The sequence below is a fragment of the Pyxicephalus adspersus genome, chromosome 6 (genome assembly GCF_032062135.1).
Source record: "Pyxicephalus adspersus chromosome 6, UCB_Pads_2.0, whole genome shotgun sequence".
NCBI lineage: Eukaryota > Metazoa > Chordata > Amphibia > Anura > Pyxicephalidae > Pyxicephalus > Pyxicephalus adspersus.
The window spans coordinates 95,181,928-95,196,491 of NC_092863.1; the positions used below are offsets into that span (position 1 = coordinate 95,181,928).

A 14,564-nucleotide genomic window follows, 5' to 3' on the forward strand; every position below is an offset into this window, starting at 1 on the left:
GCTATCTGTAAGGGAATTCTTCCCAATGTCCAGCCATGTAAGAGGAATTCTTCCCACTGATCACCATGATAATATACTGTGAGCTAAGGATATAGTAATTATAGCCGGGGTTCTCTGAAGACCTGAAAATTATTTCAAGGATTCCCCTATATGAACCTCCCTAGCGGTAACCCTGAGTGTGACTCGGGGTAGAAAAACGTTGCTGAAAGCGGTAACCCCGAGTCACACTCGGGGTAGGTAAACCTATGGGAGGTAATAGTAAATACAGCCTTACCTGATCCGCCAGAGTCCCGCGTTGTCTATCGCCACGATCTCTGTCTTCTTTCTTCTTCCTCTGCACCCGATGAGTCACTGGGGGAGTTCCCGGTGACGTTGCCGGCGGGCGGGAAATTCAAAATACATTTGTATTGCATTTAATACAAAATACTGTACAAAACAATGTACCGCTTTTTAGACATATAAAACCGGAAAGAAATGAACCGCTAGGGAGGATAAAAAAGTCAAAAAACCACTGACACAGAGAATTATGGGAAAACCTGGGTGATCCAGCTAACCTGGAAAGGATCCGGTCCAGGACTGAAAACTTTTGCTAACTATTAACAAATAATTTTAAGAAATGTGTTCCAGGTTTGCTAGATCACTCAGGTTTCCCTATGATAGTATATCTTATCTCAGAGAGCTTTAATAAATCAGGCCTCATCTGTCTTATTTTACACGCATACATTTGGATCGCTGGAATTGTAACGCCAGGAAGGAGGAGACGGTTTTGAGTGCAAACTCTTTGTTTACAAATGACTTTTTCAAGCCTTTGGCAATCTTTCAGCCTGTCAGGGACCTGAACCCAGGCTTACTTTGCTCAGGCACAGGGTCTCACACATGTGCAGGAATTCTATGGATAATATTATAAATGAAGCCTAAAAAAGTTTCTGACAGAGGAATCTCTTCATTACACAGAGGTGGAGATAACCAATACTGATCCCTCACACCCAGGCCTTCAATATGGCGCCTTTCCCGCAGGGTCAGAGGCTGTCATTACGTCACTTCCGGCGCGGGGGCCGCCGGGAAGCCGAGTCGCCCGCCCTTTCCCCATAGCCAGCCACAGACTGGAGGAGGAGGCCGCGGGCTGTCAGTCTTGTCGGGACCGGTGAGTAGCGGGGCAGAGGCGCCGAGCGGAGCAGGACGGTCGCATTGCGCTCACACACCGACCAGGCGGGAGGCTGAGGGGGAGATTTTTAATGCGCGATTTGATGACGTAATAACGACTGGCGCTGTCGCTGACAGGGCTGGGATGAGGGGCCAGCCGGGAGACTTGTAGGGGAAGAGCGGACCATGCCGGTTGGGGCAGTGGATATTTGGGGTGGGATAGGGCTGCCTTTGGCTTGGCAGTATGTAGGTTTCCCGCGGGGGCCCCCTAGATAAGGAGGAGGGCAGGGAGATTAGGCCTTCCGGTTTCAGGGGCTGAAGTGTGATTGGGCAGAAACTTAGGCAGACAGCGAATGAGAAATAAGAGTGGGCGGGGCAGTGATGGAGAGGCGATCAGTGACAAGTGCAGCATTTGTGTACTCACGTGTAGGGAAGTACAGGGGGGCCCCGGGCTCCCAGGGACAATTCCTTGCAGGGAAGTACAGGGGGCCCCAAGGGTCCGAAACAATTCTCTGCAAGAAAGTGAAGGGGGACCCTGGGCTCCCAAAGTCAATTCCCTACATGGAAACTACAGGGGGGCTCCCAGAGACCATTCTGAGTGGGGGATGCGTGTGTCATTGGACCCTTCCCCTGCACGGGTGATGCGTGTGTGTGCCCCTGGACCCTTTCCCTGCGTGGGGGCATGCGCGTGTGTGCCCCCCGGTCCCTTCGGGGGGGATGCGCTTATGTGCCCCTGGCCCCTTCCCCTGAGAACAGTGATTGTGCTCCCTCTGGGCATACAAACAGTGTGAGAGCAGCCAGCTAAAAGGAGAGTAACTGTCAGGTGACCAATGGCTGCTGGGCTAAAGCAATAATGCTGGAAGATAATGAGAAAAAGGGAAATGTAAAAATGTTTCTTATATTAGTACATTTATAATATCCCAGTATTAAAATTGTTACCTCCACCCAACTACTTCTTCATTCTGAACTTCCTAATTTCATCTGTTTAGGTTGTGCAGAGTACTGCTGACATTAAAGTGTAACTAAATCACAAGTTACATATACTGCATAATGTTTGTTCTTTTTTCTGGGGTCCACCTAAATGTTCTGTTCATCATGCCCATAGATTTTAATTACACAGTATTTATATAGCGCCATCATATTACGCAGCGCTGTACAAAGTTATTCATTTTGGCCTCCCATAATGTGTAAGTGTGCAAAGGAAGTTTTTACCCTATGGCAGACTTTAATCCCGCAGATCCGTTGTGAGGTTTCTTCGTTTGGGTCCCTCGTCATCCCGGTATCCTTCCTTGTCCCGGAAGCACTGGCGCCGACATTTTCTCTCTTCTTACATCACCAGATCTTGCACTGCTCATGTTCCAGATCTGGTGACGTAGACAAGTAAAGAGATTGCCGATCTCACTGGGTATGCGAGAGATCAACAATTTTATTTTTTCCATCAAAGAAGGGGCTCTTTCTGTGCATGTCCAAGATTAGGACACGTGCAGAAGGAGCAGCCAAGATCCTCCCGAGATGCGTGACATGGGTCCCCCGGCAGGCTCTGCACTCCCATTCTGTCTTGAAAAAGGAGGTGTTGCACTTAAAAAAAAAAAAATACAATTTTTACTTGAAATAAAAGGGTTGTCTACCCTTTTATGTAAAGTAAAAAGTTGGGTTCAAATCCACTTTAACAGCCAAAAAGAACCCCTTTGGCACTGCAGTGTCTGCACTGCCCTCTTTCCCCAATGCTTCAATCTTCACCCAGTCTTTAAAAGTAAAAGGTTTCAGAGTCTTCTGTCATTTTTATTGGTTGGTTCACATAATACTCACACATTCACATGGGAGTTACTTTTCTAACGCTGCAAATGCAAGGCTGTGTATACCGTCACACGGGCTGGGAGGAACATCATTGACTAAAGAGACTTCACAGCTTCTTCTGTCATGGAAAAGTAATGTCAGAACTCTTTATGTACGCTTTAGGTTTACTTTAATCACATACTGGACTGGATAAGATAGACTATCATTGGAAAACTTGGGAGATCCCGCAAACATGGAATGAATCTGGTCCAGGATTGGAAACATTTGCCAACAAATAGCAAATGATTTTAGGAAATTCAATCCAGGTTCACCCGTGATAATCTTCTCCAGTATTGGAGAGCTTTGATAAATCAGGCCCATACCTAGATTGTCAACTCTTCGGGGCAGGGTCCTCTCCTCCTCCTCTGTTACTGTATCTGTCTGTCATTTGCAACCCCCATTTATTGTACAGCGCTGTGTAATAGGTTGGCACTATATAAATTCTGTTTAATAATAATAGTGTTACAATGATCAGGAATGTCTTGAAATATTAATTGACCACCCAGCTGTAAATCTTCACTATTTAATGTTCATTCTCACTGCTCAGGTATGGAAGCTGAAGAAACGATGGGCTGCATCCAGGAATTTCCAGATCACTATAAAGTAATGATGGACAGGTTAAATGAACAGCGGGAACATGACCAGTTTACTGACATCACTCTGATTGTGGATGGTGGGTTTAAGTTCTATCACATGATATAAGTGTGATTGTTTAATTCATATTTTAAAAGTACCATTCTTTTATATAGGGATTACTCATTAATCTAAGGGTTCAGTTGACTCTAAGTTGAATCTAAGGCTGCGTATACAGGTGCAATAATTGCCGTTGGAAATGATCTTTCACAATCCTTTCCAACGACAGAAGACTGAAAGATGCATGAACGAGCACTGTACATACAGCACCATACTGCTCTATGGAGGGGGGAGAACGATTGAGCAGCACCCTGCTGCACTCTCCCTCCTTCACTTTCATTACAATTATTCCTTGTCTATGGATCCGCCTGGGCAACGAGCGCTGTACACACGCCAGATTCTTGTCTGTATATTAGACCTGCAACGATTATCAGAAGAGAATCATCTGACAAGTGTACGTAGCCTAAGACATCGAACTCATAGTGACAGAATGTGCTGTGGTCTTTATAATAAAGTTTTGTAGTGTATTTCCTAAAAATCCATTAAATAATTGCCAAACTGATTGAAGGGGGAAAAAATGTCTGTCAGTTTCACCATAGTGGCATCTGAGTATCTTACAAACACTTAATCTGGATAGTTTAATGAATGTGATCCAATCCTATTACTTAAAGAGAGTTAACCTTAAAAAGATTCTTTTACTTTTTCCAAAGTGAAAAACTCAAAACTTTTGGAAAATGAGAATTGTATCCATTACTCCATTGGGTTGTAAGCTCTTTAGGGCGGGGTCCTCTTCTCCTTCTGTGTTACTGTCTGTCATTTGCAACCCCTTTTTAATGTACTGGACTGTGTAATATGTTGGCGCTATATAAATCCTGTTTATTAATATTAATAATAATTACTTACCACTGTTTCTTTACTATATATACAGGGCACCAGTTCAAAGCCCACAAAGCCGTCCTCGCTGCCTGCAGCCATTTTTTCTACAAGTTTTTCCAGGATTACACTGAAGAACCCTTGGTGGAAATTGAAGGTATTTTTCTGTGCATGCCAGTAAGTTTTGTTGTGTAAAGGTTTGCCGGGTGGTGCGCCCAGCAATAAGGGGCTGGGGAAACACTGCTGTAGTATATGGTCTGTGACCAATGCATTAGCCCTATTGACTTTCATTACAACCGCCCCTCTAAAAAAAAATAGTCATGCAGACTCTGAAGACTTTGAATGTATTTTGTGCTAGTAAACAAGAATGTATTTATATTATTCTGTCTTTATTTCCAGCACATCTATTCCTTTGCTTCTAAACCCATGCAAATATGAGAGCTGCCATTATTGTTTTGGGTTTTAAAGAATACATAATCAAATCATACACATACACACGTCAGATGATTCTCATCCGATAATAGCCTCAGGGCTGATATCGGATAGGAATCTGGTGTATGTACAGCATTTGTCGTCTGTCGTTCTGATGACCAGTCTGGCGGATCCACGGATGATAAACGATCGTAATGAAAGTGATGGGAAGAGAGTGTAGCGGGGTGTCGCTCCATCGTTCTCCACCCTCCATAGAGCAGAATGGTGCATACATCATCCAGTTTGTAGAAAAGATCCTTTCCAATGACAATGATTGCATGTGCGTGCCCAGCCTAACTGTGTAACTGTGTTTTTCAGGGTTATTCCAATAGAGAACAGCTGATAAAGCCCTAAAAACAAAAGTGTAATATACTGCAGCTTACCAGTTCATAGATGGATGTTTCTGCATTAGTTTACTCTTTTAGGCTAAATACAGAACATATCTATTCATCTCAGAAATGCAGATGTAGAGATAAAGTCTCTAAAAATGTCATGAACATAAAGAGAGGAGACAATACCTAACAAAGCTTAATAGGGGTTTTTTTAGGCGGGATAACAAAATAACTCCTTGACAATTCATTTAAAATCATAAATAACAAATATTGCTTTATTTTACATTTTAAAAACACATAATACAAAAAATCTTCATCCCATGAAAAGTGATCATTTATTCTAAAATTTTTCTAAAATTAAACAAAGACCTTCCCTATGAGACCTGCGATAGGAGGGTGGATGGGTTCTGGCATCATCATATCACTCTGGGGGAAGTTTCTTCCCTTTTGAGTGACACACGGCTCCCCACGCATGCGGGGTCCAAAGTCTGTGAAATTAGTGGTCTGTGATGTCCAAAAAGTTGGCAGACTCTGGTCTAAAGTGTCATTTATTGATAAATGTTTGTAGCATTTTATAAAATTATACAATCTTGTGTTGTTTTGTTTAGGTGTGAGCAATGTAGCATTCAGACATCTAATAGAATTTACATATACAGCAAAACTGATGTTACAAGGTGAAGAGGAGGCCAGCGACATCTACAAAGCAGCTGAATATTTACAGATGCACGAGGCAATCAAAGCACTTGAGATCAGGTATTGAAAAGCTTTTCTGTTGTATTGGGTATAACTTTGATGCTCAGCCAGCAGTCCTGGGGGTTGCATTTGGCACTTTTTATATGGCTCTCAGGGACCCTGCACTTAGTTAAGTTAATCACAGATATTCAAAAAAAGCAACAAGATTAATTGGGACTTTTGAGGCATATGCTCTGGATAAATGTACCATTCAGTTTACAAAAAATGGAAAAAAAATATACTTTAGTACATAATCAACAATACATAAAAAGTTAAAACCAAACATATATTTCATTCATTAAAAACAAATTGCTGGTAGCAAAAAACAGTGACATCAGTCACATCAAACAGTGGCTCATACTTCGTCTCAATGATCATCATCATCATCGATGCGTTTCACGCAAGCTATATGTCTGCTTCTTCAGGATACAAATGAGACATTAGCCTGGATAATGCTTAAAGCGTATAGAGCTTCCCCAGATCTGAATAGGCGTCAAACAGCAATGAAGGACATTGGAAACAACATCCAAGCAGCAAACAACTGCTATTCCATATGTTTGTAGGTTGCCTCCAAATCGTACAACCAAATGCCTCCTATGTCTTATCTTCTATTTGTATCCCACAGGCATTATCTTTCAATGAATTACCCAAACAAGTTTAGTTTCCTTAAGCATGTCGTGTCCCCAGTCTCTGAAAACTCCTGTAACATTCCTGTAGTCTTTTGCCATTTCTTGCAGCAATTCTGCAGCCCCTGGCAGCTTTCTGTAGCCTTACTTTTACGGAATATTATGTTCTACCCTTTACAATGTCAGGAGCCGTTTTTGAAGTCCCAAATATCTATTTAGTTAACCATCCCTGGCCTACATTGTTTATTCTATTGGTATCCTGTTGGTATGAAGAATAAGCTGTCATTTAAAATATTAGATTTGGAATAAATTCCTATTTCGTTTGGTACATATGAACGCCCCATAAAGAGCAGAGGTGAAACCATACACTCTGGTGACTTGTTTCTTCTTATTTTTGCATACTATCAGTATTACTTCACAAATCCTATTGTAAACCCTGGCACAAAGCAGGGGACACAAGCATAAAAACTCTCCTGAAGATGAAAAGGAAGAGGCTTTCCAAAGCTGAAATTGGGTGGAGATAGTGCAAATGGTTCTCTGGAAAGATGATACAGTGAGCCTGATTTATTAAATGTCCCCTAGGCTGGAGAGGATACATTTTCATCAGTTAAACTAGGTCATCCAGCAGATCTAGAATGGATTTCCTATTTGTTAGCAAATGTTTTCAATTTGGGACCAGATCCATTCTAGGTGTGTTGCATCATTTGGCTTTACTGATGGAAGAGTATCGTCTCCAGCCTTGGAGAGCTTTAATAAACTAGGCCCTCTGTCTTCTTTTGCAATGGAGTGCATAAATCTAATCTTTGGAGACTGGCTTAAAGTGTTTTATTATTTTCTTTCACCACCCTAGAAAAATCTGCAGACCTAATGTGCTGAGACCTTTGGTACCCAAAGAAAATATTGTTATCACCTATTCATGTTGACTCTTTCATTTCTGGTGTTACCTTCCTGAATAAAATAGTCCTCAGGCGCAGTCTGTTTTCTTTATGCACCTTAACCTCCCGAGCGGTTCATTTCTGTCCAATTTTATATGTATAAAAGCGGTACATTGCTTTTCATGAAAATTTATTTTACAGTATAACAATAGTATGCGTAAAATAAAGTTTGAAACACAAAATCATGTAAAAATACATTAAATAAAATAGTTTTTTAAATTTTTTTTTAAATAAAAAAAAGAAAAAAAAATATTATGCTCATACTATAATATAATTGTAAAATAAATGTTCATGAAAGACAATGTACTGCTTTTACACATATAAATCCATTGAATGCAATACAAGTGGATTTTGGATTTCCCGCCCTGCTGGCAACGTACACATGCACCAACGTCACCGGGAACTCCCCCGGTGACTCATAGTGTGCAGAAGATGCCTGAGCAAGAAGACAGGGATCGTGGCAATGGACCACGCGGGACACCAGCGGATTAGGTAAGCGCTGTATTTACTAACCTTCCCATAGGTTTACCTACCCCGAGTGTGACTTGGGGCTATTGCTTTTAGCAACTTTTTTATACCTCGAGTCATATGGCATGGTTTTTTGTTTTTTTTTTTCTAGGAACAAGGAGACAGTTTTAATTGAGGGGAAACCCCATGAAGATGAAAACCTTAAAAAATGGAAGTTTGAGGATGCTACTGGCATCCTTACTGAGGCCATGCCAACTGCAGAGGGAGAACCGGTGGAGATTGAAGTTGAAATAGCAGAAGGAACAATTGAATTAGAGGATAACATGGAAACTTTGGAAGCGGTGGCCTCGTCTGACCAAACTGTCAAATACATCCAGGCTACAGCCACATCGGATGACTCTGCTCTGGCCCTCCTGGCAGACATTACAAGCAAGTACCGCCAGGGAGAGCGAAAAAGGCCGCTTCAGGATGATGGTGCCACTGAAAATGATGCTGGCAAACAGGTAGAAGGCATTGACATTATGGAACTTCATCTATCACATGTCAACAACATGTTCCATTGTCAGAAATGTAATCGCTCATTTAAATTGTTTTACCATTTCAAGGAACACATGAAAATGCACACGGCTGACAATTATAAGTGTGAAATATGCAATAAAACCTACGTCCGGGAGGTTGCCTGGAAGCAGCACCTAACCTGCTACCATATGGAGGAAAGCGGGGCAGCCAAGAGGCCAAAGCCTGGCAAAAAAATCCATGTTTGCCAGTACTGCGATAAACAGTTTGATCATTTTGGCCATTTTAAGGAGCATCTACGGAAACATACAGGTACCTTTTGTCATATCATCCTTTGCAACTTTGGCTATGTACACATGTGCAATAATTGTCGTTGGAAAGGATCTTTCACGATCTTTCCGTTCTGTTCCATGGAGAGAGGTGGGGGGAGAACAGTGGAGCGGCACCCCCCTGCACTCTCTCCCCCTCACTTTTATTATGATTGTTCTGTCTGTGGATCCGCCAGGACTTTCAGAGTCTTAATAGTTTAATTGGAAATTCAAGTTATTACAATTGTCCTTTGTTGATGTGTTTTTTTTCCATCCATATATCAGCAGGCAATCATGGTGATATGGATGAGAAACGTTAAGGTTGCTTAGCCACTTGACAATTCAAGCTATTCGGCTCACCCTCTGACCCAAAATAATATTCAAAAATGGCATGACAGCCAGGCATTCAAAATGTCAATCAGCAGTGGCTACATTCTATTTCTTTCATGACCGATGTAAAACTGTTTTCAACCCAATGTAACCTCAACATGTCGGATAATCATTGCCCATTACAAACTGTCGTGCTCCTTCAAAGCAGATCCATAAACATCTATTGGGGGTCAAGGAAGAAGGACAAGGCAGGGTGCCGCTCACTTGTCTTTCACCTCCCTTCGCCATTGAACCTCTCCTATGTCCATTCACCTGTCAATGTAAACGATCGTGAAATAATTTTTCCTGTGACAAAAATCTAACTTGTGTACATTTGTAATTGTAATTTTTTTCCCACAGGTGCTTTCTCCTTTTTTTCATACAACATTTTAAAATGGGGGCAACTAAATAAGCAAGTCTCGCAAACTTAGTCCATGATTCACTTTGTTGGAAGTTATGTCACACTTTTTTTTATTACCGGATCCTCAAAGTTGCATGTATCCGTCTGAAATTGACATGTTCTTTCAAACCTTACCATAAATAAACAAAAGTTTGTCATAGTTGTACTGTTTCCTGTATTTCATCTATGCTTTTCGGTTCTTTTTTTACTCCAGGAGAAAAACCATTTGAATGTCCAAACTGTCATGAGCATTTTGCAAGGAACAGTACTCTGAAATGTCACTTGTCAGCTTGCCAGTATGGAGTGGGAGCTAAGAAGGGAAGGAAGAAGCTGTATGAATGTCAAGTAAGTACTCAATGGTTCCCAGCTTTCCAGTGGTCTTTATAGAGAGTCGGTTGTTGTTGTTTTGTTTTAAAAGTTGTTTTGTGCTATATAGTTTTACATTAAATCTATTTTTTCAGAATAAAGTAACTGCTAACTTTACTGTAAGGTGAGAGTTGAGGCTGTGGCATCCCAATTTAAGATGGCCTTCCCCTGTGACATTTTTTTTTTTACATTCAGCATTTTCTTTAGATAACTGTAAGTAATGTGAGTCGGGGAAGAGTAGAGAGGCAAAGCAGAGCTGTCACTTTAAGAATAGACTAGAAAAAAATAAAAACTTCTGCAGGTATATGTAGGGGTCAGTATGCTTCTCACAGTGGGTATTAAAAACTAAAACAAGTCAGATAGTCCTGGCTGGAGGACATTCAGGGTCATCCAGCCTAACAGCCCTGCTCCTTTCATTAATTGCATTTTAGTAATTTCTTAAAGGCTCAGCATCACATGTGGGTAGTTACTTAAGGAAGTTTAATTGAAAATGCAATGCTCGAACCTGCACAATTTAACCCACCTCTGTAGACATTTTGATATTTAAATACATTCTCCCAAGACCCAGGCCACAGCTTTTCACCAGAGCTGAGGGCTCTACTAGAGAGGAGTTCTGTGTGATGTTTTCAGGAAGTTATGTACATCACTCTGCAGACCCCCCTCACCAGCCATGATCTTTCTGCATTGTAAAAAGCACAGTCAACAGATAAGAACATTAAGTCAAAAATACAATATGTGTCCTAATTATAACATCTTAGGCCCAGCTCCTAATATGATTTGGCAAGTGTATATGCAGATTGGCTACCCACTTTACAAAAAAAAAAGAATGCAACCACTGACTACACTCAATGGAAACAGATGAAATGACTTGGGTATTGAAACGTCTCACATTTTAGAGAATATTATATATACATATATATATATGAGGGCTCTACTAGAGAAGTTATATTCTGCCCTTCAAGAAAAGCATTCAGCTTGTTCCTAAAGCAATCTATAGTAGTTGCTGAAACTACTTCCTGAGGAAGCCGATTCTACATTATTGCAGACCTTACAATGAAGAATCCCTTTCTTATCTGGAAAAATAGCAGACTTGCAGAGTGTATGCAATACCTCACCAATTGGAGACTGGACTTTTCTATTCTAGAGACCTAAGTCTTTATTATGTCTCTTTATTTCTTATGTTTTAAGCAGATTTCCTGTTTCTCTTTATTATTATTATTATTATTATTATTACTACTAGACAGTATTTCTATAGTGCCAATATATTGCACAGCACTGTACAAAGTCCATAGTCATGTCACTAGCTGTCCCTCAAAGGAGCTCACAATCTAATGTCCCTACCATAGTCATATGTCCTTACCACAGTCTACAGTATTTTTGCAAAGGTGGGAAGGAAACAGGAGTGTCAAGAGGAAAGCTATGCAAGGATGGGGATGATATACAAAGTCCGCGCAGCTAATCCATCACATAATTTGTCAGATACTGTATGCTCTACCTCAAAAGGGGTCCCTCAAAGGAGCTCACAATCTAATGTCCCTACCATAGTCATTTGTCATTACAGTCTAAGGTCAATTTTGGGGGGAAGCCAATTAACCTAACTGCATGTTTTGGAATGTGGGAGGTTACTGGAGTTCCCAGGGGAAACCCACAAAAACACGGGGAGAACCTGCAGACTTCATATAGATAGTGTCCTGGCCTCAGATTTGAACCTGGGACCTAGCACTGCAAAGACCAGTGTGCTAACCACTGAGCCCCCATGCTTCCCAAATTATTGTATATTACTATAATTGGTGTTCAGTGAATTTCTTTTCTGACAAATATTTTCCCTTTTTTCAGGTTTGCAACAGTGTCTTCAATTGTTGGGACCAGTTTAAAGACCACCTGGTTCTACACACAGGAGACAAACCTAATCACTGTACACTGTGCGATTTGTGGTTTATGCAAGGCAGCGAGCTGAGGAAACACCTTCGCGAAGTACACAACATCTCGGAAAGAATAGTGACGGAGGTGATGCTTCCTTCTGAAACAACAGAAATAGAATCTGTGCCTTCAATGACCTTTGTGGAGCAGGTGGAACAAGTCCATATGGTGCCTGTAGATCAAGTTATCCAAGTACAAGTAGATCCTCCACAGCTGACGGTAGGCCAGTTGCACCAAGAACTCCTCGAAGTTAATCAAGTGAAAGGCGCTCATTTACTGGATCTACAAACACAGGTACACATGGGCCACATAGAGGTGGAACATCTTCAGATTGATCCTGGTACAGAAGTTCATGTTGAGGAAGTACATGTAAACCAGATACACATGGAGGAAGTTGAGGCTGAACTTCTAGATGAATCCAACATTCATCACATTGAACATACTATTGAAGAACAGACCTGCCAAGCAGAGGAAACAGAACTTCATCAAATTGTCCACACAGGAGCTGAGAACTTACAAATCAGGCAGATGGAAATAACACACATTGAAGCTGCTGCTGAGTAGAACAAAATAAAAGGGGACACAGCCAGTGTTACAAGGGTGGCCTTGTTTTTCAGTTAGAGAAGTAATAGTTTGGCAAATGGGCATCCCTAAGTTTTCATAAACTGTGGATTTTCTGTGGAAAGTATGCAAGCCCCACGACTTCAATTGTCTAAATGGAAAATGCTTATCAATGAATGACCAATCAGATTCTGTTGTCATTTTTTGTACCATCCATGCCCCCTGGCAGCTCCACTCGTGATCTGGACCTACTTGCCAATTAGGACAGATTGTCTTGTTTCCAATGCAGTGCCATACCCCAGTACAATTTCTTTTTTCTGTCCAAAGGAGCAGATTTCAGTTAATATCCATTGACCATAGAGTTTGCCCTTGTACAAGGCCGCTAGAATATGTTTTTGTTTTTTTATAAGCTACCATGTCTTATTGATACTTACTTAATTTATGGCACATTCCTCACCCAGGACTTTCTGTGGTAAGTCCATTGGGTGGATTTTGTTGCGCTCAAAGTACAAAAATTTAAAATATTTATATATACTTAACAAGCAGTAAAACATAGAAAGAGAACACCGAATGTTCCATCTAGCCCTTTTTTCTTTTTGTATTTTTAATATTTTTTGTGTCCTTTTTGTTTGTTTCAAGCAGATTTACTTACTGTTCTTTGACTCACTACTTTTCAGAGTTCAACCCCCCAAAAAAAAATTCAGCTGGGTTGGAAGAAATTGTAGGGGAGTGTTGGCCCTGTATTTGTGACCCAACTCTGCAGTAACCACCCAAAAACAGCCGAGTGGTTACAGAAAAGTTCTGGGTGGTGCACCCAAATAAAAGGGGCTTGGGAGAAATTGCTTTTGTCAAACCTTTGTTACAAGGATCAGCTACAATTTCTGTAAAAAAAATACTTTCTACAGTAATTTTGAACTTATGTGCTCCTAGTTTGATGTCTCATGCTTGAGCTAAGTGAAAAAAAAACAAAAAACTTTAAAACAAGTCCTCACCGATCTCTATAGCTGCAGGTACTTAACCCCAAAATTACAGCAGTCTCGGACATTGTTTTGGACATTTTCTAACAGCTCACAGCACATTTGTGCTTACATCAAAAAAAACGTCAGCCTGCTAAGTCTCTGCTGTGATTTCAGTACCTCCATTATCAACGTGGATCTATTTCTCCACAGTGTTTGCAGCTACCAAGATCATTGGGGGTTTGTTTGAACATTTTTTCTACTTCTTAAGAATACGTATAGATTTTCAATTTGAAAAATTTGGGGGGACAAAGGAGACTAAATTGACAACAGTCTCACCATGGAAGCCCCTTTTTTCTCTGAAGTATTTGGTAGGTGGGATCAGCTCTAAAGTGGTGCTGCCATGTAACATTCATGGAAAAGTGATTCTAAGTAATGGCATTTTTAAGCCTATAGTGGAGGCATGTGATGCACCGCTATGAACAACTCAAGCGTTTCGCAAGTGTTGTATTTAATACTATCTATTGTATTCCTCCATTACTATAAATAATTTATTGACTAAAGTATGTAAAAAGTTACATGGAAAACCTTCCAAGCTGGAGACAAATATCAGGCAAAATAGACCATTGAGTTGGGGTGAAAGATGCATCGAAATTTAAATAATGCACCGCTTGCATGGCCTCTAATAATATTTTTTTTTCTTGGGGCTTGGACAATAGTTCTCCCATTCTCATTGTGCCATGTAAGGATTTCAGGAGCTGCTTGTTAGGAATATTATTGCTTGCCTGCATTATACATTTTTTTTTGTTTTTGGATATTATATATTACAATGTTTTATAGTAAAAAGAACAAAAGCACAACTTGATCTGCAATGTTATATATTCTTTGTAATTATTTTCTCATTTAACCTTGGTTCCTTGCAGAATCTGCGTTTTCTTAGGTAAGTTGTCTTTGAAAATAAGGTTATATCATGCCATGACAACCACCTACTACTGTCAGTGGTGATGTTTTATGACTTCTGCCCAGAGGCTATGATGGCCTACAGTGCAGCTTGAGGGCTCTTTCATTTTTTTTAAAGCACCTTTACATTTATGTAGTCAGGAATTTCAATGGGGTTTA

General features: G+C 40.7%; 1 protein-coding gene across 2 annotated transcripts; it reads left to right on the top strand.

The window, feature by feature from the left end:
- The first annotated feature begins 1,032 nt into the window (after positions 1-1,032).
- Positions 1,033-14,310, top strand: ZNF131 (zinc finger protein 131). 2 transcript variants are annotated; one of them, XM_072416662.1, is made up of 8 exons: positions 1,033-1,144; positions 3,527-3,652; positions 4,541-4,642; positions 5,897-6,041; positions 8,201-8,552; positions 8,655-8,877; positions 9,857-9,987; positions 11,845-14,310. In XM_072416662.1, exons 2-8 carry the CDS (start codon positions 3,529-3,531, stop codon positions 12,490-12,492), a joined length of 1,725 nt encoding a protein of 574 aa, XP_072272763.1. In that variant the 5' UTR covers positions 1,033-1,144; positions 3,527-3,528; the 3' UTR covers positions 12,493-14,310. The 2 variants fall into 2 exon arrangements, with proteins under 2 accessions (XP_072272763.1, XP_072272762.1); XM_072416661.1 differs by having other exon boundaries at positions 8,201-8,877.
- The last annotated feature ends 254 nt before the right edge of the window (positions 14,311-14,564 follow it).